Source organism: Henckelia pumila, chromosome 3, assembly GCF_033568475.1.
Source record: "Henckelia pumila isolate YLH828 chromosome 3, ASM3356847v2, whole genome shotgun sequence".
NCBI lineage: Eukaryota > Viridiplantae > Streptophyta > Magnoliopsida > Lamiales > Gesneriaceae > Henckelia > Henckelia pumila.
Window position 1 is genome coordinate 3457927 of NC_133122.1, and position 24358 is coordinate 3482284.

Consider the following 24358-nt stretch of genomic DNA (forward strand, 5'->3'; position numbering starts at 1 on the left):
TGCGGAACATAAAAATAAGTAGCGACGGTCATTGGGCTTTGCTCCACCGGCGGCCTCAAACCAGTGGATCCTGCCCCTCCGTCCCCAGGTACAACTCCTCACCTACAAACAATCAAGCGTAGTGAGTCTAAAGACTCAGCAAGTATAAACAGAGATATAACAAGGGTTTAAAATACTTGAAGCAATACTCAAACTACTGTACATAATATACTTAGAAAATTAAACTGTAAATATGCATGAAACAAGGGGATAAGACAACATGCAAGGATGAAGTCACGCCAACTCACGCTATGAGACTTTGAACTTTCTTGACTTAACTGTAACTCATGCATGTCATAAAACTGAATAAATTAAGACTTGTCAACTGATACTTGAAACTTTACTTTAACTTTTGCTTTAGAACTTAGATCCTTGGATTGTGACTCAAGTTTTGATCATGATCATGGATGCAGTGCACTATGCCGGCAAGATGCCGAGATTTCTCCCGACGCGTTTGCCCCTTTAATTTATTTTTGGTAGGGGAGCCGAGATGAACCCGGCCGCTTACTACACGTCTCTTTTGGTAGGAGAGCCGAGATGAAACCCGGTCGCTTACTACATGTCTCTTTTGGTAGGGGAGCTGGGATGTCTCCCAGCCGCTTACTACACGTCTATGGAAAGTGAGTGAGGCATCCCCCAACCCACATTGCCCTGTCCAGTCACAATCAACTCACTTTGTAATATTTTTCTTTTCTTCTTGGACTCGACTCAAAATACTTTGCATGCAAGAATTGAAGCGACTTCCTTTGAAAATATTGCTTGTCTCAAAGACGATGCTCACGCACACGAATATGCAACTTTAAGAACCTCAACTCAACTAAAAAATGTGGGTGCAAGGTGGGTGAGTGGCTGCCTCTAAGCTAAAATCCCAACTTATTCATCAATTTTCTCAAACTTGACTTAAACCGAGCAACCAAACCGTAAAACCCTTAACTCTATCATACCTTAACCAAAACCCGTCCTTCTTGAACCGACACTTGATAAACACTTTAAAATAACCCTAGGACCTGATTGTAACCCCCAATGACATCCCAAGAATCCCAAACAAAAAGCGCTTCCGGACAGCCCCTTAGACTCTACAAAATTCAGCACTAACACCTTAAACTTAAAAGACCATTAACTTATCCAAAAATTAACCGAAAAAAGCCCAGTTTATACCGAAACGGACACAACATCTTAACCTTGACCTAGGACCAGCCCAAGACACTCCCAGACCTGATTTGGTACCTCCCCTGTCCCGAAATCAGTAGCCCCTGCCCAATGAAACCATCACCCTACTTCACTTCTACCTTGAGGAATCAACTCCATACCCTTTTTCCTTAACTCTACCTCATTCCAAACCATCAAAAACACTTATTAACATCTCTTAGGACTTAACACAAACACCTAGGAAACCCTCAACCACACTCCCGCTCCACAATTTGAAAATACCAAGATCATGCACCAAACGTGTCTTGATTTTTGATCAATCAATGAAACCAATTGCCAAACAACACAATGCACCAATCATACATCCAACACAGCCATAAAATCATGTAAATTCGAAATATATAGGGCATGAACTTCTGAATTTTCAAAAATCCTCATATGCAATTGATAGTATTATTTTGTTTGCATTTTTAGTGTCATTTTGTTAAGTGTTTTTCATGCATTTTGTGTCATTGTTCATGTTTTATTCTAGTTTTATTTTATGTCATGCATTGAGCTTCTTAACTTAGTTTTGATTTATTGTGTAGGAATTACCATGTTTTGATTAAAGAAATCGAAGTGCGTCCATGCGTCCAAAGAAAGCAGCAGAGCAGATTTTTCATCACAGAAGCATGCGCTCGATCCTGGCATTTTTCCAGATCGAGCGCGGTCATGAGATTTTCAAGACAGTAGGCTGCCTCAACTCGCCCGCTCGATTGCACATTCTTCCCGGATCGAGCGCGCCCAAGGAATTTTCAAGGCAGAAAGTTGCCCAGTATCGCGCGCTCGATCGCTCATTATTCCAGGATCGAGCGCGCGGGTCTGTAGCGGGAAGAAATTTGTAATTTTGAAAACTCTTTTAATTAAGGCTCTAAACTTTTATTAGACTTTTAATTCCATTTTGGAGAGAATTTTAGAGGATTCTACACGCTTAGAACGGGAAGAACTCTCTCTGAAGGCTAGGTTTTCATGAGTATTGTTGGCTAAACTCTAGTATTTGGTTGAGGGAGACGAAGCCTTTGATTTATTAATTCATGAGATTTTGATTTTCAATGTTTGATTTTTATCAAGTATCAAGAGTTATTCTGAATTGATTGATATGCTTGTGTATGAGATTTTTTAGATTGGCCATCTTAGGATTTCATTATACAATCGAATGCTAAATTGGAATTCAAATCCGTAATTGTTTGAATTATCTGATTTGTGAAGCAACTATAATTAATAATCGTCCTCTTGTGAGTTTATTAAATAGTAGGAATAACCACTACAACAAATTTATTAATTAACCACACTAAAAGGACAACGGTTTTATATGTAAACCGTTGTCTTTTAGTCTTTAACAATGGTTTTTAGAAAAACCGTTGTCGTAGACCATTTTTTAATTAATAACGACAACGGTTTTTAAAAAACCGTTGTCGTATATATGTCAAAGACAATGGTTTTGAAAACCGTTGTCTATGAGTGGGTTTTTTTGACCTACGAAAACGGTTTTAATTAACCGTTGTCTATTTGCGTTTTTTTGGGGTCTACGACAACACAATTTAAATCCGTTGTCATTGTTATTTATTTATTTATTTTTTTAAAAAAATTGCACATATATAAACCTACACTTCACACTCAAAAAAAATAATAACCTACTACACGCAGTTTTATTGGCACAAGTGCGATGGAAAGAAAAAAACCCAATCCCTAGCCCTAACCCGTCGCCCCTTCAACCCGCATCTTCTCCGGTGCCCAAGACGCCGATCGATCGCCGGAATCTAGTCGCCCGGCCTCCTTTCAGCTAGCCCAAGCCTTAGCAACTCCAATCGCGACTTCAATCTCAAGTTTACAGCTTAGATCTACATTACAGTCGCGACCATCACTGTGTAAGTTTTGTTTCTTTGTTCTCTAGCTTCGTTCTCTTGTTTCGTGGTTTTTTAGTAGATGCTAAGTCTAGGTTTACTATTTTTTGTGCTTTTGGTGAATGGGTGGAAAATTTTCAAGAAAAGGAGAAACAAATAGGTAGAACTTAGAAGTCTAGAAAGAAACGATCTCCCAAATGAGAGAAGGCTTCAAATTCTCTTTTAACTTTGTTGGGGGGAGGTGAGGTAGTGATGCAAAATGGGAACAGAGAGACATTTCTCTGAGTTTTTATTCTGCCCAATTTGTACTACTACTACTACTACATCCATGCTCCACACGTGTGGTTTCTTGACTCAGGCTAAGTTGTTAACCATGGTTAGTTTGGTGGGGTTTGTAGTCAAAGAGAATTTTTTGAGGAGGGGGGACCCGAGGCCAAATGGAGGGCCCCAATTCCCTTTTAATGTTTACTTCAGTGGGAATCAATGTTTTGAGGTGGATTGTGCTTAGTGGGATTTGGTGAGTCTTGGCATTGTACGTATGCCTTTTTTATCATCTTATATTCTTTTCTAGTTGTTATTTTGTATTTTTACCATTTCTATTGATTTAAGTTTCAAATTCTAAGAAAAATCCTAAGCATAAGAATTTGAAGATGGCGTTTATAACTTATGTTTAAGTTCTTGAATTATGCGGACTACATAGGGTGTCAAATAAATTTCTTTCATGAATATGAGTTTATATCATCAGTTTAATTATTTTTTACGAATATATTTTATTTAAAGTAGTAATTTGCACCCTGTAACCCTAAATTCTGACACCTCTCTCATTTTAAAATATGACCACATATACAGAATATTTCTTTGAGTAAACCATAGGATATTTTACTAGTAGTTGGAGCTTGAAGCCTTGAACACATGTAGAGAGTGGAACATTTATTTATGTAAAGGTTGAGATTTCCAAGAAAAAATAGAGTGGCAGAGGTGTATGTTTTTAAAATGCAAGATCTCGTACATAACACCCAAATCTGGAAAATACAAGGGTTCCCATTGGGGCGTGGTTGACCAGTAAATTGGATTGGATGAATTTAGTGCTGGTGAGTTGGGAAGATTCCAGACAATACCAAAACCTATCACCAATTCCAAAATTAAATGCTCTCGGAAGAAAATAATTTGGCAACCCAATGCCCTTAAATAAATGAGCTGGCCCTGCTAAACTTGTTGATCCAAATTGAAATTCTGACACCTTTGGATAATTCTGGATTCTGGGAAGGAGTGGTAAGTGAGCCTCTCTTAAATCATTGGTTATTGAACGACATATCTTGTTGTTGTTTCTGTTTTTAATGTTTGTTATTTAAGTGTAATGGTTGCTATTTATTTTTCAGAAAGCTGCTAAATGGTCTGAGAGAAAAGAGGCTGTTACTGAATTGAACAAACTTGCATCCACAAAACTGATTGCTCCCGGAGATTTTTCAACAGTTTGCCTAACATTAAAAAAGGTTGGTACCCCACTTTGTTCAAGTATTTTTTTGCAATATTTTTTATCTTCTTTTTTGGTAGAAATACAGTTTTTTGTGTGATGATACGTCAAGTGGTACTTCCTTTCTAGTGACTCATAAAGTACTTGATTTTGATCATGACATTGATCTTTTTCTTTAATCTACTACTCTACTCATAGTAGAGTAGTAGACTCTTTTGACTAAATTCAATGCCATTTACTAATACATATACAAACAAATAAACCCTAAGTAAATTAATATGTATCTGCTAGCTCCAAGATCAAATAATATTTACATATATGATGACAAAGAAAGTAGATTAAATCTGAAAAAAAAAGTTGAGATTTTATGTGCTAATTAATCTCACAAACCCACAAATTTTGACCTAAAAAGTTAAAAGATTGAAGGGTACTGTATCTAAAACCCATTAATTAACAGTACGAACAGTAATTACTTACCTTTTATATATCTATTTTAATAAATAAGTAAGGTGTTTTGGATTTTATAATTATAAGTTATTTTGGATTCTATTTTAATAAATAAGGTATTTTGGATTTTAATAAAGATAGAGATAGTGTCATCTTCTACCTCTCCCACGCCCTGCCACCCGGCCCCATTTCACCCTTCATTATTGCAATTTGCACTCCCCCCTTTATTTTCTTGTTAAGTGCTAATGTGAATTATACAATATATGGGTCCAGTGCTTTATTCATCCCCATATTTTTCCCCACTACATCTCTGTTACAGAGAGGCCCATTTTTCCTGCTATGTAACAGTCCCTATCTTGCTTTTGATAGATTGCTTCAGGGCTTGTTCATAATATATATGTCCTTTAAAGTCCACAAACCCTTTGTGTTTTAAGTGCCTGAAATGAAAACCCTTGGTTAATGACTCACTTTTGTGTTAAAAGGAAGTCCTTTAAATAGTATTTCAGAGATGATGATTCTTGATGGGGTCTGAGGCTCTGAATCCTTCAGTTTTCTTGGATTTTTGAATTCTTGGATGAAATGAAATCCCACTGTTCTTTTCCTTTATTCTTCTTCATGCAAGTGAATCAAAACAGCTCACTTTATGCATTTGGCCTTTCGTTTCTTGTTGCGTTGTTTTTTCAGACTTGTGGTGGGGTTTGAGTACTTTCTTGTTCTTTGATAGCTTCTCTGCTTCTTTATTCTTTATATTAAAATTGTAAAAAAAAAAAAAAAAAACCACAGCTAATTTCGACGCTGTATTTGGCTATTGATTTGTACACTGTTTAGGGATAAATGGTAACCAATGATTTCCTACATTTACTTCTGGTCAATTTATAAGTTTCATATTCAAGGCTCTCACTTTTCGTATTTTTTACCTCTTGGCTAGCACATCATCAATTGCTCCCTCGTGTATCTTTGAATATTTTACTTTCATATCATTCCAGGGACTGAAATCAGCTGGGAGCTTCCAAGGACACACAGGTTTGTCTTAATAATATTTTGATGAAAATAGATTCAGATCGAGAAAGAAACTATTGTTTTATTTGTTCCATTACTTCAATTTAATAATGACTGGAGCTGATAAAGGCAGACATTTCAAACTTTTCATATTCCATTCTAAAGGTGAAAAAAAGGAATCAGATGTCATGTGAACTTTTAGTTTTCTCAACAATGTCCACTCCATTAATTTTGGGATCCTTTCTATGCATATATATGAATGTTGTGTTCTAAAATCACTAATTAGGGTGTTACATTCCATGATATAAATCATGCAATGTTCCGTATGGTAGGCATGCCAACTCTTCCCCCACCTCCAGTTATCTGACCGCCTCGCCCCAATTCGACGATTGAATGAGTTAAGAATGAAATTTTGGAAACTTATAGATTATTTGAAATTTTCCAATTTATGTTCAGAAGTCATTCTGAACCTTCTATTTTTTTTAGTTTTTTTTTTAATTTTAAGATTAAAATCTCTTGCAAAGTCTAACTTCAAGAGTTTGTGAAGTTACCATTTAAAATACCATTTCTTGACATTAAAAAATAGGAAAAAAAATAAAGAGTTTGCTAGGGAAAAAAGTTTGAAAGATACCATTCTGGACATTAAAAAAACAATAATTTTCTTCATTTCTTATTTCTGATTTTTGAAGTATGACCATCAAATTTGTTGCTTACTTGTAAAATTCATTTTTTTTGGGTGATTTTTATCATTTATACCTTCTTTAACCTGACCATGCTTTTAGAGTTCTTTGCATCATTTTTTAATGTCAAGAAATGGTATTATAAATGAAGCACAAAAAATTGGTATGAAGATCTATGATTTGCATTTTTTTTATCAAAGCTAAGAAATATGCAAATTGCATCATTTTTTTAATCTCCAGAAATAGTATTTTTCACTGCTTTGTATCAAAAAATATGTCCCAAACTTGCATTTATGTTCGGCTGGTTTATGTCGAGTTCACTACGATAAAGCTGCTAAATAAATTGTTTATGGTTGTTTTTTAATTATTTTTTTACTTGAGGCTTGTGTTTTGATCTTGTTGTATAATGTACAATTTTTTGAAGGTAGATTTTGACTGATTAGTTATTAAAAAGATGGACAAAGAGTGGATGTCAAAAAATAGGTTATCACATGAATATGAGGTTGGGGTAGAGTCTTTCTTGAAGTTTGCAATGTGAAACGCTACCGATCCGAATGAAATAGCTTGCCCATGTTCAAGATGTGGTAATCTGAAGCTGAAAGATGTTGACACTATAAGAGCACATTTGTGTTGTAATGGCATAGATTTAACATATCATAAATGGATTTGGCATGGGGAAAGATCTATGATTGACAACTCAATGAATTAAAGTGATCAAGTAGGGCGAGATGAACAAAAAACTTTTGCTGAGGACCCTTTTGATATGGTACATGCAGCATACGACAGTTATGCTGAAAATCCAAACCAATTCCATAAGCTACTTGAAGATGCCGAGAAACCTTTGTTTCCTGGATGTACTAAATTTACAAAGTTATCAGCACTTGTGAAATTGTATAACTTGAAGGCAAAATATAGTTGGAGTGATAAAAGTTTCACAGACATACTTAGTTTGTTCGGAGAAATGCTTCCAGATGACAATGAATTGCCTTCATCTTTGTTCGATGCAAAGAAAAGCTTGTGTGCATTAGGGATGAATTATGTGAAAATTCATGCTTGTCCGAATGATTGTATCTTATACCGGGAGGAGTACGAGGGTTTTTCCAATTGCCCTATTTGTAGGATGTCAAGGTGAAAGTTGGGTAAAAATTCTACGATAAATGAAGGAGTTCCTGCAAAGGTCCTTTGGTACTTCCCACCTATTCCAAGATTTCAAAGATTGTTTCGGAACAAGGAGATATGCAAGGAGTTAACTTGGCATGCTGATAAAAGAATTCGTGATAAATACTTGCATCATCCGGCCAATGCGCCCGCTTCGAAAGTAGTTGATCACAAGTGGCCATATTTTTCTGCTGAACCTATAAATCTTAGATTGGCCTTATCAGCAGATGGGATCAATCCTCATCGTTTGATGAGTTCTGCATATAATTGTTGGCCAGTTGTGATGATAACTTACAATCTTCCTCCATGGTTGTGTATGAATAGAAAGTTTATGATGCTCACTTTGTTGATTTCTGGTCCTAAACAGCCGGGAAATGATATTGACGTTTACTTAGCACCTTTGATTGATGACTTAAAAAAATTATGGGATATAGGTGATGAGGCATATGATGCATGTCGAGAAGAAATTTTCTCACTTAGAGCTATCTTACTATGGACAATCAATGATTTTCCTGCATATGGGAACTTGCCAGGTTGTGTTGTGAAAGGATATCATGCATGTCCTGTTTGTGGGGAAGAAACGTGTTCTACAAGGTTGAAGCATAGTAGAAAAATGTCATACACAGGCCATAGAAGATTTCTTCCTCCAAGTCATCCTTATCGAAGGCAGAAAAAAGCATTTAATGGGAACCAAGAGTTAAACCCCGCACCGAAACCATTAACTGGGCATGAAATTTTAGATAGAGTTGAAAGAATTAATTATCGCCCGGGAAAAGTGAGTGGGAAGTGTCAGATGCTGCATGGTGATAAAATATCTTGCTGGAAAAAGAAATCTATATTCTTTGAGATTGAGTATTGGAAACATCTACATGTTCGGCATGTTCTTGATGTGATGCACATTGAAAAAAATGTTTGTGAAAGTTTGGTCGGTACGTTACTTGACATTCCTGGAAAATCAAAGGACGGGGTAGCAGCAAGACTAGATCTTGTGGAGATGAATTTGAGGACTGATTTGGCACCAAAGATGGGGGATAAGAGAACTTTTTTACCAGCAGCATGTTATACTCTAAGTAAGGCTGAGAAAAGAAAACTTTGCAATTCTTTGTCTGAAACAAAGGTCCCTACAGGTTATTCATCAAATGTTAAAAATCTTGTGTCGATGAAAGAATTGAAACTTGTTGGCCTTAAATCACACGACTATCACACTTTGATGCAACAATTGCTTCCAGTCGCCATCCGTGGTGTCTTGCCTAAACATGTTAGAGATGATATCACTCGGTTTTGTGGCTTCTTCAATGTGTTATGTAATAAAGTGATAGATGTCTCAGAGTTGGATGCTCTGCAAAGAGAGATTGTGACAGTATTGTGTTTGCTTGAAAAATATTTTCCCCCATTCTTTTTTGATATAATGATTCATTTAACTATTCATCTTGTTCGGGAGGTCAAATTGTGTGGACCGGTTTGGTATAGGCAGATGCACCCATTTGAAAGATTCATGAAGACCTTGACAGACTATGTGCGAAATCGCAATCGTCCTGAAGGGTGTATAGCCGAATGTTATAATGCTGAAGAGGCTGTGGAATTTTGCTCGGATTACATGTCTAATGTGCATACAATTGGGATCCCATCAAGACATCGGCAAATACAACTTACTAAGCCTCTGTCTGGTTCAGTATTGCACTCCACTTGTCATGACGAGTTGAATCAAGCACATCGTTATGTATTGGAAAATGATGTTGACGTCGATCCTTATATCGAGTAATTTCTCTTAACTATTAATATTTTTTTCACTTTACTTACATTCTATTGGATAACTTATCAGTAATCGTTTCATTAGGAAACACATGGAATTTTTGAAGGAAATGTTTTCTCATAAAGCTAAGTCCATAAAGTGGTTACAAGATGAGCATAACCGGACTTTTATTCACTGGTTACGTGATCGTGTGAGTGTAGTTGGCAATTCCACCTGTCAAATATCCGAAAGATTGAAGTGGATAGCGTGTGGACCTAACAATCAAGTGTTAAAGTACTCTAGTTATTTGATTAACGGAGTTACTTATCATACAAAAGAGCGTGATAATACACGAGTAGTTCAAAACTCTGGGGTAAGTTTAGTCGCAAAGACAATGCAAGTTGCTAGTGCGAAGGACAAAAATCCAATTGTGTCAGACATGATTTTTTATGGAGTTATTCAAGAAATATGGGAACTCGATTATCACAAATTTCAAGTTCCAATGTTTAAATGCAATTGGGTTGAGAATAATAACGGTATTAAAGTTGATGATCTTGGTTTCACATTGGTAAACCTCAACAGAATTGGATTCAAGTCTGACTCTTTTATATTGGGCAGTCAAGCAAAGCAGGTATTTTACATTGAAGATCCTCAAGATCCTACATGGCATGTTGTACTTTCCACTCCTACTAAGGATTACATTGAATACATGAATTGTGATGAGTTGGAAAATGAGTCAATCCACTACCAGTTTTCTACAAGAGGGTTTGTATCAATGAAATCATTGGATGATGACGGAACAGATGAGAATGAACCACCGTGCGTTCGTGAAGATTGTGATGGGACTTGGGTTGAAAATAATTAAATGTAATATTTTGTTTATACTACCAATGTTGTTTTTGTCTTTAGATGTTGATATATATATATATATATATATATATATATATATACACTACTCTGCCTTTTTGTTTAATATTTAATGTCCCAAATAGATATTTTATAATATTGCGTATCTATGGTCCCCTTCATAAATCTTTATCTTATTGTTAATTGCTTAGGACATAAAATGCGTAGAGATTTGAATAACCTAATTCACCATTGTCTTCTAATTTCATCTGTGCATAATGATTATCAGCAGCGTCACCAATATTCATGCCTAACAAGTTGTCTATTTTTTTTTTGCAGGAATTGGGTCATTGAGGATCTTGACAAGGTTTCGGCATTCAACAATCTCCTCATTTCTTTGATGACACTATGGCAGCTCGTGGAAAGCTTCCTATAGGGTATCAAGTTGATGAAACGGTTGAGAAGAGCAATATATTACGGAGGATTGATAAGGCTAAAGGAAATAGTACTGCATATTCTGCGACTAACAATAGTTGTGAGGGTCAAACAGTAATTGAATCTACAGAGACCGAATCAACAAGGACAAGTAGAGGTCGTACACGTTTAGATAAGCTTGTTAGGCAAAGGGTGAATGGAATTAGGAAGGATGTAAAGTTCAACAAGATTGGACAGCCAATTGGAGAATTTGTGGGTGAAATGCAAAGTTATATCGGCGTGCTCGTTCGAGAGAAGATTAAGATAAGCTACAAGACCTGGAAGTAGGTTCCAAATGATGTTAAAGAGTTAATATGGGAATCGGTGAATGTAAGTTATAATGCTTACACAATTTCAATTAGCTCTCAAATGGTTACGATATATTGAATGTGCTGTTTTTTTTAATAATTTTCTACAACTGACGTACAATATTGACCAAAGCTGGAAGAAGGGATGTCTAAGTTCAGCAAATAATAAATGGCGTCAATATAAAGCTTTTCTCACTCAAAAGTTCATTTTCAGCAAGATGGATAAACCAGATGAGTTGAAAGATCCACCGATTGGCTATGGTATTACACGAGATGACTGGAGTTCTTTCGTAATCAGCCACATGACTGACGACTTCATGGTAAGATTCATAATTTGTCTTTTACAAATAAGTCAATTACAATATCATTAGTTATATTGAAATCTGATACGTATATGATCAATTAACTAGAAAGAAAGTGATGAGCAAAAGAAGAGAAGAAGGCAGAACGTATACCCTCATCGACTTTCCCGTAAAGGATATGCACGTTTTGCTGATGAAATTGTAAGTATATTGAAGATGCTGGTTAATATTGCACATTAATATATTTTTGAAACTACTAGTTTAATATTTGGAAATCAGATTTCCTTATGGATGGCATGTTGCGCATGATTTTAGGCACATATTGTTGTCCAATAATTCAACACCCATTCTGTATTTCAACCTAATTGAAGGTGTTATGTACATTCTTGTTATGAATATCACATTAATAAAGCTGTCCAACCGGCTGAAGAAGTGTCTCTTGCGTTGTCCATTTATTTATGTGCTGGAATTTATGTTCCAAAATCTGTATTCTAAGATTGCTCCTTGTTTATAGGCATCTGAATTATGTGATGACGATGAGATAAATCGAGCTCTTATTTGGAAGAGAGGACGGGTCAACAAGGAGGGTGAATTTGAAGGGGATGATCTGAGAATGGCAGTACAAAAGATTGTATGCAATCAATACATGATAATCAATACTTTGTTATTTATTAAAACTGATTTAGTAATTATTTTGTATGTTTGGTGATTACAGGATGATTATGTGCAAAAAAAAGGAGAGGGGAAGTTTCACTTTGAAGGGGCAAAGAAAGATATCCTTACAAATGCACTCGATTCAGAAGAACATGCTGGGCATGTGAGGGCTGTTGGAGGTCATATCACTCCAACAATCTACTTTAATGTTGGTAGAAAATGGAATAGACCTCTTGATGATGGTCAATTAATCGTTCGTCATCAAAAGGAATTGCTAGAGGCAAAGATGTTAATTTCTGAACAAGAATCACACATGGTAGAGCAAGATGCACGCATGGTAGAACAAAATGCACGCATGGTAGAGCAAGATGCACGCATACAGAAACTTGAAGAAATGTTCAGAAAAGGTGCATGCGACATTGAGGTTGATGAAAAAGGAAGTTGCTCAGTGAGGTTACCTCCCATGAGTGTAGATAAGATCAAAACAGAAAAGAGTGTCCCAAATTATGAAACTTTGATTGATGATGACATGAAAGTTTTGAGCAAGGATGAGTATCTTCAGGTATATGTTTGTTTAATTATGGTTACATTACTTGATATTATTGCAAGAATAAGTTGCATCAATTTATAACATGATTGATTGTCTTCTAGGGTAAGCCGGTTTCTTTGACATTGGTTTCTAAGACCAATGTTGTTGCCTATGGTACAATTGTTGATGTCAATGGGGATGGCAAGTTACTTCATGGTGCTCCATTACCCATGAATTGCATGCGCGTCTCCGTTGATGAGGCTGTGGAGAAATCAGCACTGTTGCCATTTCCAATACCAAAAGAATGTGATACTGTTGGTGATGCTATAGGAACCCATGTGGCTTGGCCTGCACACTTGGTAGTGATGAAAGATGAGGTAAAAATGTTGGTTCGGGTTAGTTAATATATAAGATTTTTTCAGAGTTGTAATATGTTCAGTTTTAGGGCGTATCCATCCTTTTTTCACCACTAACATATTTACATGTGCGATTTTCAGAAGCCTCAAAGAAATAAAATTGTTGAGAAAAAAAGTAATCCTGTTTTGCCATCCAATGTGCCGAGATCATTGCATATTTTGTACTGTTATGCTAAGCGTGGGCTGGAAATACCTGGAAAACATATATCAATGTTTCTTGATCATGATTTATTTGGCGATGAGTACAAACTACTTGTGGACCTTGAAGATATCACACCTTTTTATCTGTTGGAGCCAATATCTGCCAATTGTATAGTTTTTTACATGTGGTAAGTTTTCGATTAAATTTAACTTTTTTCTTTGAATTGTTTAGCATATATATTGTATAAAATTCATTAATCTGGTAACATTTTTCTGTTCAAATGGCAGGATTCTCTTCAAAAAGATGAAAAAAGTTAACAAGGTCGAAAAATTTAGATTTATGAATCCACACACCACCCCAGTCATGCCATATGTATCCAAACTTGATAAAAATGAAAAAATTGAACACTTGAATAGCTGGGCAAGTGTTTTGGCAGATAGGCTAAGTGGTGCAACAAGAAATCAATTAGTTTTGGTGCCATACAATGTTGGGTAAATCAGAAATACAATATCACTTATAATTGATTTTTTTCAACAATTTTGCGAAACGTGTTAATTGACTATCTGTTTTGTGCCTATAGTTGTCATTGGATTCTAACTGTCATCGATCCTTATATGGAGGTGGTTTATTTGTTGGATTCACTTAGTCATCGCAATCGCTATGAGGACTGAAAATATGTAGTGGATATGTGAGTATATATTCTTTTCTTAATTAAGCATTTAATTTAGCCAATGGAACACTCATGTCGAATCTTGTTGCTATATGAAGGAGCTTGAGATTGTTTAATTTGAACAAGGAGAGGAAAGGGAAAAAAAATCCTACATGGAAAGCGATAAAGGTATTTCTTATATATGTTTATCTGCGATAAATTGACAAATATTTATACATGTATTAATCATTGACAATTTTTTGATAATATAGGGTCCTCGCCAACCAGATGCAAAACAGTGTGGGTATTATTTGATGAGGTTTATGAAAGAAATTGTTGAAGGAAATGCTGCCAGTGATAAGGATTCACTTTTCTCAATAGTATATTTGACATATTCTCAATCTTCTCAAATAAGTGTGTTTATATCATGTTTCTTCTTCATTATTGTTTTTTTTACTAATATAATTTGAGTTTGTTCATAGTTCATGAAAACAGTTTACTCTAATGAAGAAATTGATGAAGTGCGATCCGAATGGGCGGAATGCGTACTAGACTATATTAATTATGACTAGGTATGTTTAATTAATATTGTTTTATTTTCTTATTTTTCACTTTTTCTTAATGATTTTTTATTTTCTGCTGTGATAATCGACTCTTGTTTTTTTATTAAGTTCCCTGCACATAATGTGCTGTTGATTAATGATGGTTCTCTAACGAGTTGTACTTTCTATGCGTGACTTCCTGGAAATCACATTATCATTGTGCATCGTTATAATCTTTGAGTAAAATAAATTTGGAGTTCACTACCTGTAGTTTGCAGAAATTTCTAACAAGGTGTTCTAATAATCTGTAAAAAGCTTAAGATTGAAATTTTTTTTCTTTTGTAAAAGATTAATTAGAAGGTGCATAAATAAAACACTAGCTAGGAGAGGTCTGGACTCTGGAATTAATGGGAACTATCCTTCATTAATGTTTTAGCCCTCCTAAGGTACGAACAAGGCCTAACTAGCTGCATAGGATCTTTAGTCAACTTTTAGTTAAAATGAAATATGTTGTAGAATAGGAGAGATTAAATATGAATAGCTTATTTTACATGTACCTAAAATAATGTTAATTTGCTTATGATATCAAAAAAGAAGGCAGATCCATGCTAGTATGAATTAAAGTTGGGAGGCTAGCTTATTGGGATGTGGAGTGGAACTTGAAATGGTGTGTGGTTTGAGTTATTGGGATGTTGTGGAGTGGAACTTGAAAGTGCCAAATCCATGGTTTAGCTTGTGTCCTGTGGGTTGGTCGGAGCCCACAGTTTGTCAACTGTGCCTACTATATTTTATGAATTCAATACAAATGCAAAAATGAGTTGAATAAAATCTGCACTGCCTTCCCTTTTGGAGTTGCTGAGTTTTTTTCTTTTATTTTTTTCCATGACAAGCGAGATATTAGTTTGATAGTTGAGATTGGATTCCATGTTTAAATTGGTTTAAGATTTTGTTGATAATTTTGGACTGAGAATGTGTTTTCTTGTAGGTAACTCGGGAGTAATGCATAAGGGGTTTTGATGCAAGGATTGAGCTGTGTTTCAGATCGCCTTGGTAATACGTAGAAGTCATCTTGTGAACATTGTTATCAAGAACAAACACATGATGATTTATGTTTTGATACAACCATATTTTGGAACTACTTTTGTTACATTTATATTATATTAGATGGGATATTTTGAGTTTCGACTACGTAGTATTATCTTCCAAATTAGATGTGTGTAACTATTTTGGAACTTGAATATTTTCATGGATTCAATGTAGTAAATATTTTATTTTATATTGATTTCTTTATTAATATTTATAGTTCGTATGAAGATTAATTAGGCAACGGTTTTAATGACTCCAAATACAATTGATTTATGTTATTGCCAAAACCGTTGTCGTATATCACAAACGACAATGGATATACACTATTGCAAAACCGTTCTTGTAATCCACAAATGACAATGGATATAAACTGTTGCAAATATGTTGTCCTAAGCCATAAACAACAACGGATATAAACTTTACCAAACCATTGTCTTAAATAGTCAATGACAACGGATTTAAACTGTTGCAGAACCATTGTCTTTGGAGACTTACGACAACGGTTACAAACTGTTGCAAAACCATTGTGGTAGGATGGCTACAACAACGGATATAAACCGTTGTTATAGGGCACGCTTTTTTACAACGCACCCAGTTACAACGGTTTTAATCCCCCCTACGACAATGGATAATATCCGTTGTCGTTTTGCAATTTTCTTGTAGTGAACAATTGACTAGGCTAAATACATCCGCTTGTGTATGTGTTGTCTAGGTTTATCAGTTTTGCTAGTTTGAATGCTACCGTGGATTTAAATCTGATCGCTTGTATTGGGTTAATTTATGGGGTAAGGGTTAACTTAGAACGCTTGTGTCTAGTTAACTAAAATTAAGGTGAAACATGAATTAAATTTCCAATGGTTAATATTTGATAGGATTAATTATTTTCAGGTGATCAATGATTGAATGAATAATATCAAGGGTGTAGTCGACCGATACCAAGTCTTGTTTCTTATTGATTTCTTCAGTTTAATTTTTAATCTTGCTTGACAGTTAAAGAATTTTATTATAAATTGTTTTTGAATTTTTAGTGGTTAATCTCAATTCAAAATCCCCTTTTTAATTTTAAAGAACACTTTTAAATTTCCATTTCCTCGTGGGAACGATCCCTACTCACACTACTGCATGTTTTTATTTATCTGATTGAGTCGGGTAATTTGGGCGTGACACGATAAGCGCTACCAAATTTTGGCGCCGCTGCCGGGGATCGGTGTTAAATTTATTTTGTCCTTGTTTTTTTTTATTTTATTTAATTCTTATTCCTCGTAGTGCTACTCTGTTTTGTTCATACTTTCAGGAGAATCTTCGGAAGAAGAAGAATTTTCATACGACTCAGAGATAGAAAGAATGTTACTTAAGCGAAGGAGAGAAGCTCGAAAGAAATTGCAAGAGGATGAAAATCAGGTTGAAGAGCCTAAGGAAGAGATGGCGGCGAATGCAAATCTGAGCTTGAGACAATTGGACACTCCTGATCCAAACCAACAGCTCTTATGCATTACTTTCCCTACTCTAGAAAATAATGCTACTTTTGAATTAAAATCTGGACTGATACATTTATTGCCTGCTTTTCATGGTCTTGCAGGTGAGGATCCGCACAAGCACTTGATGGAATTCCACGTCGTATGCACCAACATGAAACCACATGGAGTGACAGAGGAGCAGATTCAACTTAGAGCCTTTCCTTTCTCTTTGAAGAGTGCTGCAAAGGAATTGCTCTAATATTTACCTCCTGTTTCCATCACCACCTGGAATGCAATGAAGAGGGTTTTCCTAGAGAAATATTTTCCAGCCTCAAGAGCGGCAAACATCAGGAAGGAAATTTATGGCATCAAACAGCAGATGGGAGAGTCGCTGCATGAGTATTGGGAGCGTTTCAAGAAACTGTGCGCCAGCTGTCCGCAACACCAGATAAGTGAAAATTTGTTAATTCAACACTGCTATGAAGGTTTGTTACCTCATGACAGGAGTATGCTGGATGCGGCTAGTGGAGGATTTTTCGTGGATAAAACTTCGGTACAAGCAAGGAATCTAATCGAGAGTATGGCTGCCAATTCTCAGCAATTTGGCAGCAACAGAAGTGATCCTGCGCCAAGGAAGAGTAACGAGGTAAATGTTTCTTCCCTTGAACAACAACTGAGCGAACTGACGTCTCTTGTGCGTCATATGGCTATAGGGAATGGACAAATTTCAAGGGTATGTGGAATTTGCACTCAAGTGGTACATGCAACTGACATGTGTCCCACTTTTCAAGAGGGATCTGCGGAACAAGTTAATGCAGCAGGAGGATTTCCAGGGCTAGCTCAGCAAAAGTATGATCCTTATTCTAACACATACAATCCAAGTTCAAGGGATCATCCGAACCTCAGATACGGAAATCCACAGGCGAATCAGCCTGGACCTTAAGCACAATTGCACAATCAAGCTTATAGGCCACCGTATCATCCTCCACCACAGCGCCTACAAATTCCAACGCCAGGTGAGTTTCTTGAAAATATAGTTAAGGATCTTGCGACTAACACCTTGAGTTTTCAACAGGAAACAAGAGCAAGTATCCAACACTTAAACACTCAGGTGGGACAGTTGGCAACTGCATAAACAAATTGGAAGCACAACAGTCTGGAGTTTTACCATCACAGACAGTAGTGAATCCGAAGGAAAACGTGAGTGCTATTACGTTGAGGAGTGGACGAGAGCTGCAGATTCGTGAAGGATTGGTCCAAGAACCGGTAGAGACTGAAGATGACAAGGAATCTAAGGTGGAGGAGAGTGAATATATTCAAAAGAATGCATCAAGAGGTAAGTTTCCTCCGCTTTCTGACTATAATCATGTGGCCCCTTTTCCCTTAGCATTGAAAGAGTCCTGGAAAGATGAAAGTATTAAGGGATTATATGAAAATATTCGTAGATGCAAGGTAAATATTCCACTATTAGATGCTATTAAGAAAGTACCTCGTTATGCTAAATTTTTGAAAGAATTATGTACTGCGAAAGGAAAACATAAGTTGAAGGGATGTAAGAGAGTCAAATTGGGAGAACAAGTCTCAGCTATCATTCAAAGGAAGGTACCTACAAAATGCAAGGACCCAGGTATGTTCTCGATTCCATGTAAAATAGGAGAAATTCAGCTTGATACGACCATGCTACATTTAGGAGCATCGATCAATGTAATGTCATACTCTGTTTATGCTTCCTTAAATCTTGGGCCTTTGACTGAAACTGCAATCGTTATTCAAATGGCTGATAGATCTACTATTCATCCTAGGGGTCTGTTAGAAGATGTTCTTTTGCAAGTTGGTGATTTGGTTTTTCCTGCAGATTTCTATGTGCTTGATATGAAAAGCAATGATTTGAATAGTTCAATTTTTCTAGGAAGACCATTTTTGAAAACTTCAAAGTCTGTTAAAGATGTGAATAATGGTACTCTCACTATGGAGTTTGATAGGGAGATTGTTAAGTTTCATATTTTTGATAACTTGCAAATTCCTGATTGTGAAAGTATTGTAAATAATCTTGATATCATTAATAACTTGTTGTAAGAACACGATAAGGTTGTGAATGGTGATAAGGTTAAGGAGACTATTGCAACGCCTACTGAAATTTCTACTACTGAAATTTTTCTCTCTATTATGCAGGTACCTAAAATTGAGACAAAACGTCCTTCTGACCGAGCAAAAAGAATCCCCAAGAAATCGAAGCAGAAAAAGCATGGGACATTAACTGGAAAATTTCTTAAGTGGGTGAAGGTGGACAAAGGAACAAAGTTTAAACCATCTTAATGAACTGCATCATTCAGTAGAGCCAATGACCGTAAACAAAGGCGCTGACTGGGAGGCAACCCATTATTTTTATTTCTATTACTTTTTATTTTTTGTTTTTGCTTCATTTTAATTTTTTTATTTTGTTGAATTTTGTTTTTAATTGATTTTCGGAAAATTTTTGGAAAATTAAAAAGTAATTTCTGAAGTAGTGCGCGCTCGATCCTGACATTTCACCGGATCGAGGGCGCAATTTTACCAAAGTTACTGTCGGCATATTTAAGAGGCGCGCTCGAGCGCGCCCCTCATCTCGCCTTATTTCTGTGCAGTTTTATTGTAGTGACCCTACATGGAATCACCTACTAACTGGCAACTAATAGCATGCATTAAATTTAATACAGCAAAATACTTAACAGAGTAAAAACGTGCGGAAACATAATTCATAATTTACATATCAGCTTAGTAAATAATCCAGGCTTAATACTGTAGTGATAAAACCAAATTGAAAATTTAAACAGTAAACATTATACAGCTATATCGAATCCTGCTGTATAATAAAATCCTCAAGGCTCCTGCTCCCTAGTCCTGCCTTGAACTACCAGCTTCGTCCATCCTGCGACCTGCCCCATGGAATAGGGTGTCCAAGATAACAACTAGGACGTGAGCGCTAACGCCCAGTACATAAACATGAGTAAACATATGTATATAATGCATGCAACATGATGACTGGTAACGGGTCATCTGAAAAATCATGCTCAGAACCGGCGCCATATGAGTGTTGCCACCGCACTGATCAACCTCTGGGTGCAACCACACTCGTCTAGTACACCAGAGTAGACAGACAAAAATGCCCCCGCCGTCGCGGTACTCTCAGTGACAGACTATCGAATATAGAGCTGAGCGGCTCTATAGTAAGGTATAACAAGGTATAGGCTCAACGTGTATATGCACATGACATATGAGTATAGAAAGCGATAAATCATACATCATGCCATATAATAATTGTAGTGACCCTGCATGGTATCACCTACTAACTGGCAACTAATAGCATGCATTAAACTTAATACAGCAAAATAACTTAACAGAGTAAAACGTGCAGAAACTTAAATTTACATATCAGCTTAGTAACATAATCCAGGCTTAAATCTGTAGTGATACAACCAAATCGAAATACTTAAAAGTAAACATTATACAGCTAAAACAAATCCTGCTGTATAAATTCCCCTGAAAAGATCCGGCTCCCTAGTCCTGCCTCGAATATCGGCTCCGTCCATCCTGCGACCTGCCCCATGGAATAGGGTGTCCAAGATAACAACTAGGACGTGAGCGCTAACGCCCAGTACATAGACATGAGTACACGTAAATATATGATGCATGCAACATGATGACTGGTACAGGGTCATCTGAAAAGTCATGCTCAAAACCGGCGCCACATGAGTACTGCCACCGCACGGATCAATCTCTGGGTGCAACCACACTCGTCTAGTACACCAGAGTAGACAGACATAAATGCCCCCGCCGTCGCGGTACTCTCAGTGACAGACTATTGAGTATAAAGCTGAGCGGCTCTATAATCAGGTATATCAAAGTATAGGCTCAACGTGTATATGCACATGACATATGAGTATAGAAAGCGATAAATCATACATCATGCCATATAATAATTCCAAATAAATGCAACATATAAACATGTATACTCGCTGGCAATCTCAGTCAATGTGTACGTACCTCTAGGCTAGTTCAAGTATAATAGGATCCTAGGTTCCAAGCCTATATTCAAAAGTTCACCGTATCACTACATAAATTCTATAAGCCTTAACTAAGCTAATAAGTACTCCCAAAACTTAAATAGATTCCCGGACCATACCTTCGTCCGTAGTTAGCCCTTTGGAGTCGCTAGTCCCGGATGACTATAAACACACCTTGGTTATTCCAGAACCTCTATTATAATCTATAGGACCCTCAAGTGTATATCCCACACTATATAACTGAAGAAAGAAACTCGGGAATTCATATTTCAAAATGAAATCGAACGAGACCTATTTTTAGGCAAAATTCCCGGCCAGGATCGGAACTTCCGATTTCGGGATCGGAGCTTCCGATCCAGCTCATTGCGTGCATGCAGGACACGCCAGGATCGGAACTTCCGATCCGACTATCGGAGCTTCCGATCTCACCCCCGATCAACACTTGTCAAAACTCACGGCTGAGTCATCGGGCAAAGCTGGCAGCCGGAGATCGGAACTTCCGTTCCAGCATCGTAGCTTCCGATCTCGTACATCCGCTGAGATTCCGAAGTGGCTAGGATCGGAGCTTCCGATCTGGGTTCGGAGCTTCCGATCCGGCCCAAAGTCAAAAGCCCAAATTTTCCTTCCGAAGTCCAATAACACTCCGAAATTGATTAATTACCAACCCTTAATCATGTTTAACATATTATTATCTTAAAATGAGTTCTGGGTTACTACATTCTCCCCACCTTTAGATATTTCTTCCACGAAATAACATCTAAAGACAAATTAAGATAACAATATGAAACATCAAACCATGTTTTATTACAACAACTGTAATTACATCTTACATGGTAAATCAAAAGTACAAAGAAAACAACTCAGGATATTCCGCTTGCATACGACTCTCAGTTTCCCAAGTCCTGTCTAGGATACGAATTGGTCGTTCAACAAAAGACAGATCTGGCTCTAGCTGAATATCAGTAGACTGAATCAAATGAGATTCATCAGCTATATACTGTCGAAGTAATGACACATGAAAAACGTTATGTATACTGGAAAGATTTGGCGGTAACGCCAGACGATATGCAACATCTCCGATCTTCTCCAGTATCTGGAAAGGCCCAATGAAACGAGGAGACAAGTTGCCTTTCACGCCGAATCTCATCACCTTCCTGAAAGGTGATACTCGTTGAAACACATATTCACCAGGCTCAAACTGAAGTGGTCTGTGACGAATATTAGTATAACTGGCTTGTCTATCTTGAGCAACTTTGATCCTATGCTTGATTAAATCTACCTTGTCTAGAATCTGCTGCACCAATTCAGGACCCTCGACTTGTCGTTCCCCGACTTCATCCCAGAATAACGGAGTACGACACCGTCGACCGTACAATGCCTCGAAAGGTGCCATATCAATACTACGATGATAACTGTTATTGTAAGAAAATTCAATCAAAGGTAACTGATCCTGCCAAGATAAGCCAAAATCCATGACAGAAGAACGTAGCATATCTTTCAGCGTACGAATCGTCCGCTCTGACTGCCCATCAGTCTCCGGATGATATTCAGTGCTCAAACTCAGAGTGGTACCCAACGCCTCATGAAAACTACCCCAAAAACGTGAGGTAAATCGCGGGTCTCTATCACTAACTATGCTCACTAGAATCCCATGTAATCGCACTATCTCCTGGATATATAAGCGTGCCATGTGATCATAAGAATACTCCCGGTTGTAAGGAATAAAGTGTGTTGATTTCGTCAAACGGTCAATGACAACCCAGATAGCATCACACTGAAGTGACGTCACAGGCAAGTGGGTAAAAAAGTCCATAGTCACATGCTCTTACTTCCATTCGGGAATCTCAAGATTCTGCAGTAATCCACCTGGTCGTCGATGTTCAGCCTTGACCTGTTGACAAACCAAACATCTCAAAACAAATTGATACACACTTCTCTTCATCCCTTTCCACCAGAATCTAGTTCGCAAGTCCTTATACATTTTCATGCTTCTAGGATGAATTGATAATCGACTCCTGTGAGCTTGAGAAAGAATATCGTTCCTGAGCTCCGCAACATTAGGTACAACCACTCGATTAGATAGGCACAATAAACCATCTGCCTGAAAATGGAATCCAGATGTATTAACTCCATTGGCTAGACGTGCCAATCGCTGAGTCTTAACATCAGATATCTGAGAATCTCTGATCCGAGAATACAATGCTGGCTCAGACAAAATAGTATACAATCGAATCCCATTTCTCCCTTTCTTGTGCTTGAGCGTAAAACACAATGAACAACACTCTTGAATCATATGAGATACTTCGCTAGTCTGAAGTGCAGAAAGTCTCACCTGCCGACTCAAGGCATCAGCAGTAAGATTAACAGAACCTGGATGATATTTGATTTCACAATCATAATCCTTCAGAAGATCCATCCAGCGTCTCTGTCGCATATTCAACTCCGCCTGAGTGAATAAATACTTCAAACTCTTATGATCCGTGAATATCTCAAATTTCTCGCCACAAAGATAATGCCTCCAAATCTTGAGCGCAAATACAATGGCGGAGAAATCGAGATCATGTACTGGATAATTACTCTCATGCTTCTTCAACTGTCGAGAGGCATAGGCAATAACATGTCCATGCTGTGTCAAAACACATCCTAACCCCTGACCAGAGGCATCAGTATAGACAACATAACCTCCTGATCCAGAATGTAGAGCTATCACAGGTGCAGTAGTAAGACGTCCACGCAGCTCGTGAAATGACTCCTCACAATCCGAGGACCATATGAAGGCAACATCTTTCCGAGTAAGCTGAGTCAAAGGCCTGGCCAACTGTGAAAAATTCTCGATGAACCGACGGTAATATCCAGCTAGACCCAAGAAACTACGAATCTCAGCAACCGTCGTCGGTCGAGACCAGTTCAGCACTGCCTCTATCTTACTAAGATCAACAGATATTCCTTCACTAGAAATTACATGACCAAGAAACACTACCCAATCAAGCCAAAATTCACACTTGCTCAATTTCGCATACAGCTGCTTATCTCGTAACGTCTGTAAAACAATTCTTAGATGATGTGCATGCTCATCCTTGTCATGAGAATATACAATAATATCATCAATGAAGACGATGACAAATCTATCCAGATACTCTCGAAATATCTGATTCATCAGATTCATAAAGACTGCCGGTGCATTCGTCAAACCGAATGGCATCACCAGAAATTCATAATGCCCGTATCTGGTCTTAAAAGCAGTCGTAGATATATCTGAGTCTCGTACCCGCATCTGGTGGTAACCAGATCTCAGATCTATCTTCGAGTAAACAGAAGTACCCTGTAATTGATCAAACAGATCATCAAT

At 37.1% G+C, this 24358-nt stretch overlaps 1 protein-coding gene across 1 annotated transcript; it reads left to right on the plus strand.

Moving 5' to 3' along the window:
• The first annotated feature begins 863 nt into the window (after positions 1–863).
• Positions 864–10808, plus strand: LOC140886641 (protein MOR1-like). The gene is made up of 5 exons (XM_073293330.1): positions 864–876; positions 3055–3095; positions 4451–4564; positions 5979–6015; positions 10747–10808. Exons 1-5 carry the CDS (start codon positions 864–866, stop codon positions 10806–10808), a joined length of 267 nt encoding a protein of 88 aa, XP_073149431.1.
• Positions 10809–24358: the final 13550 nt, after the last annotated feature.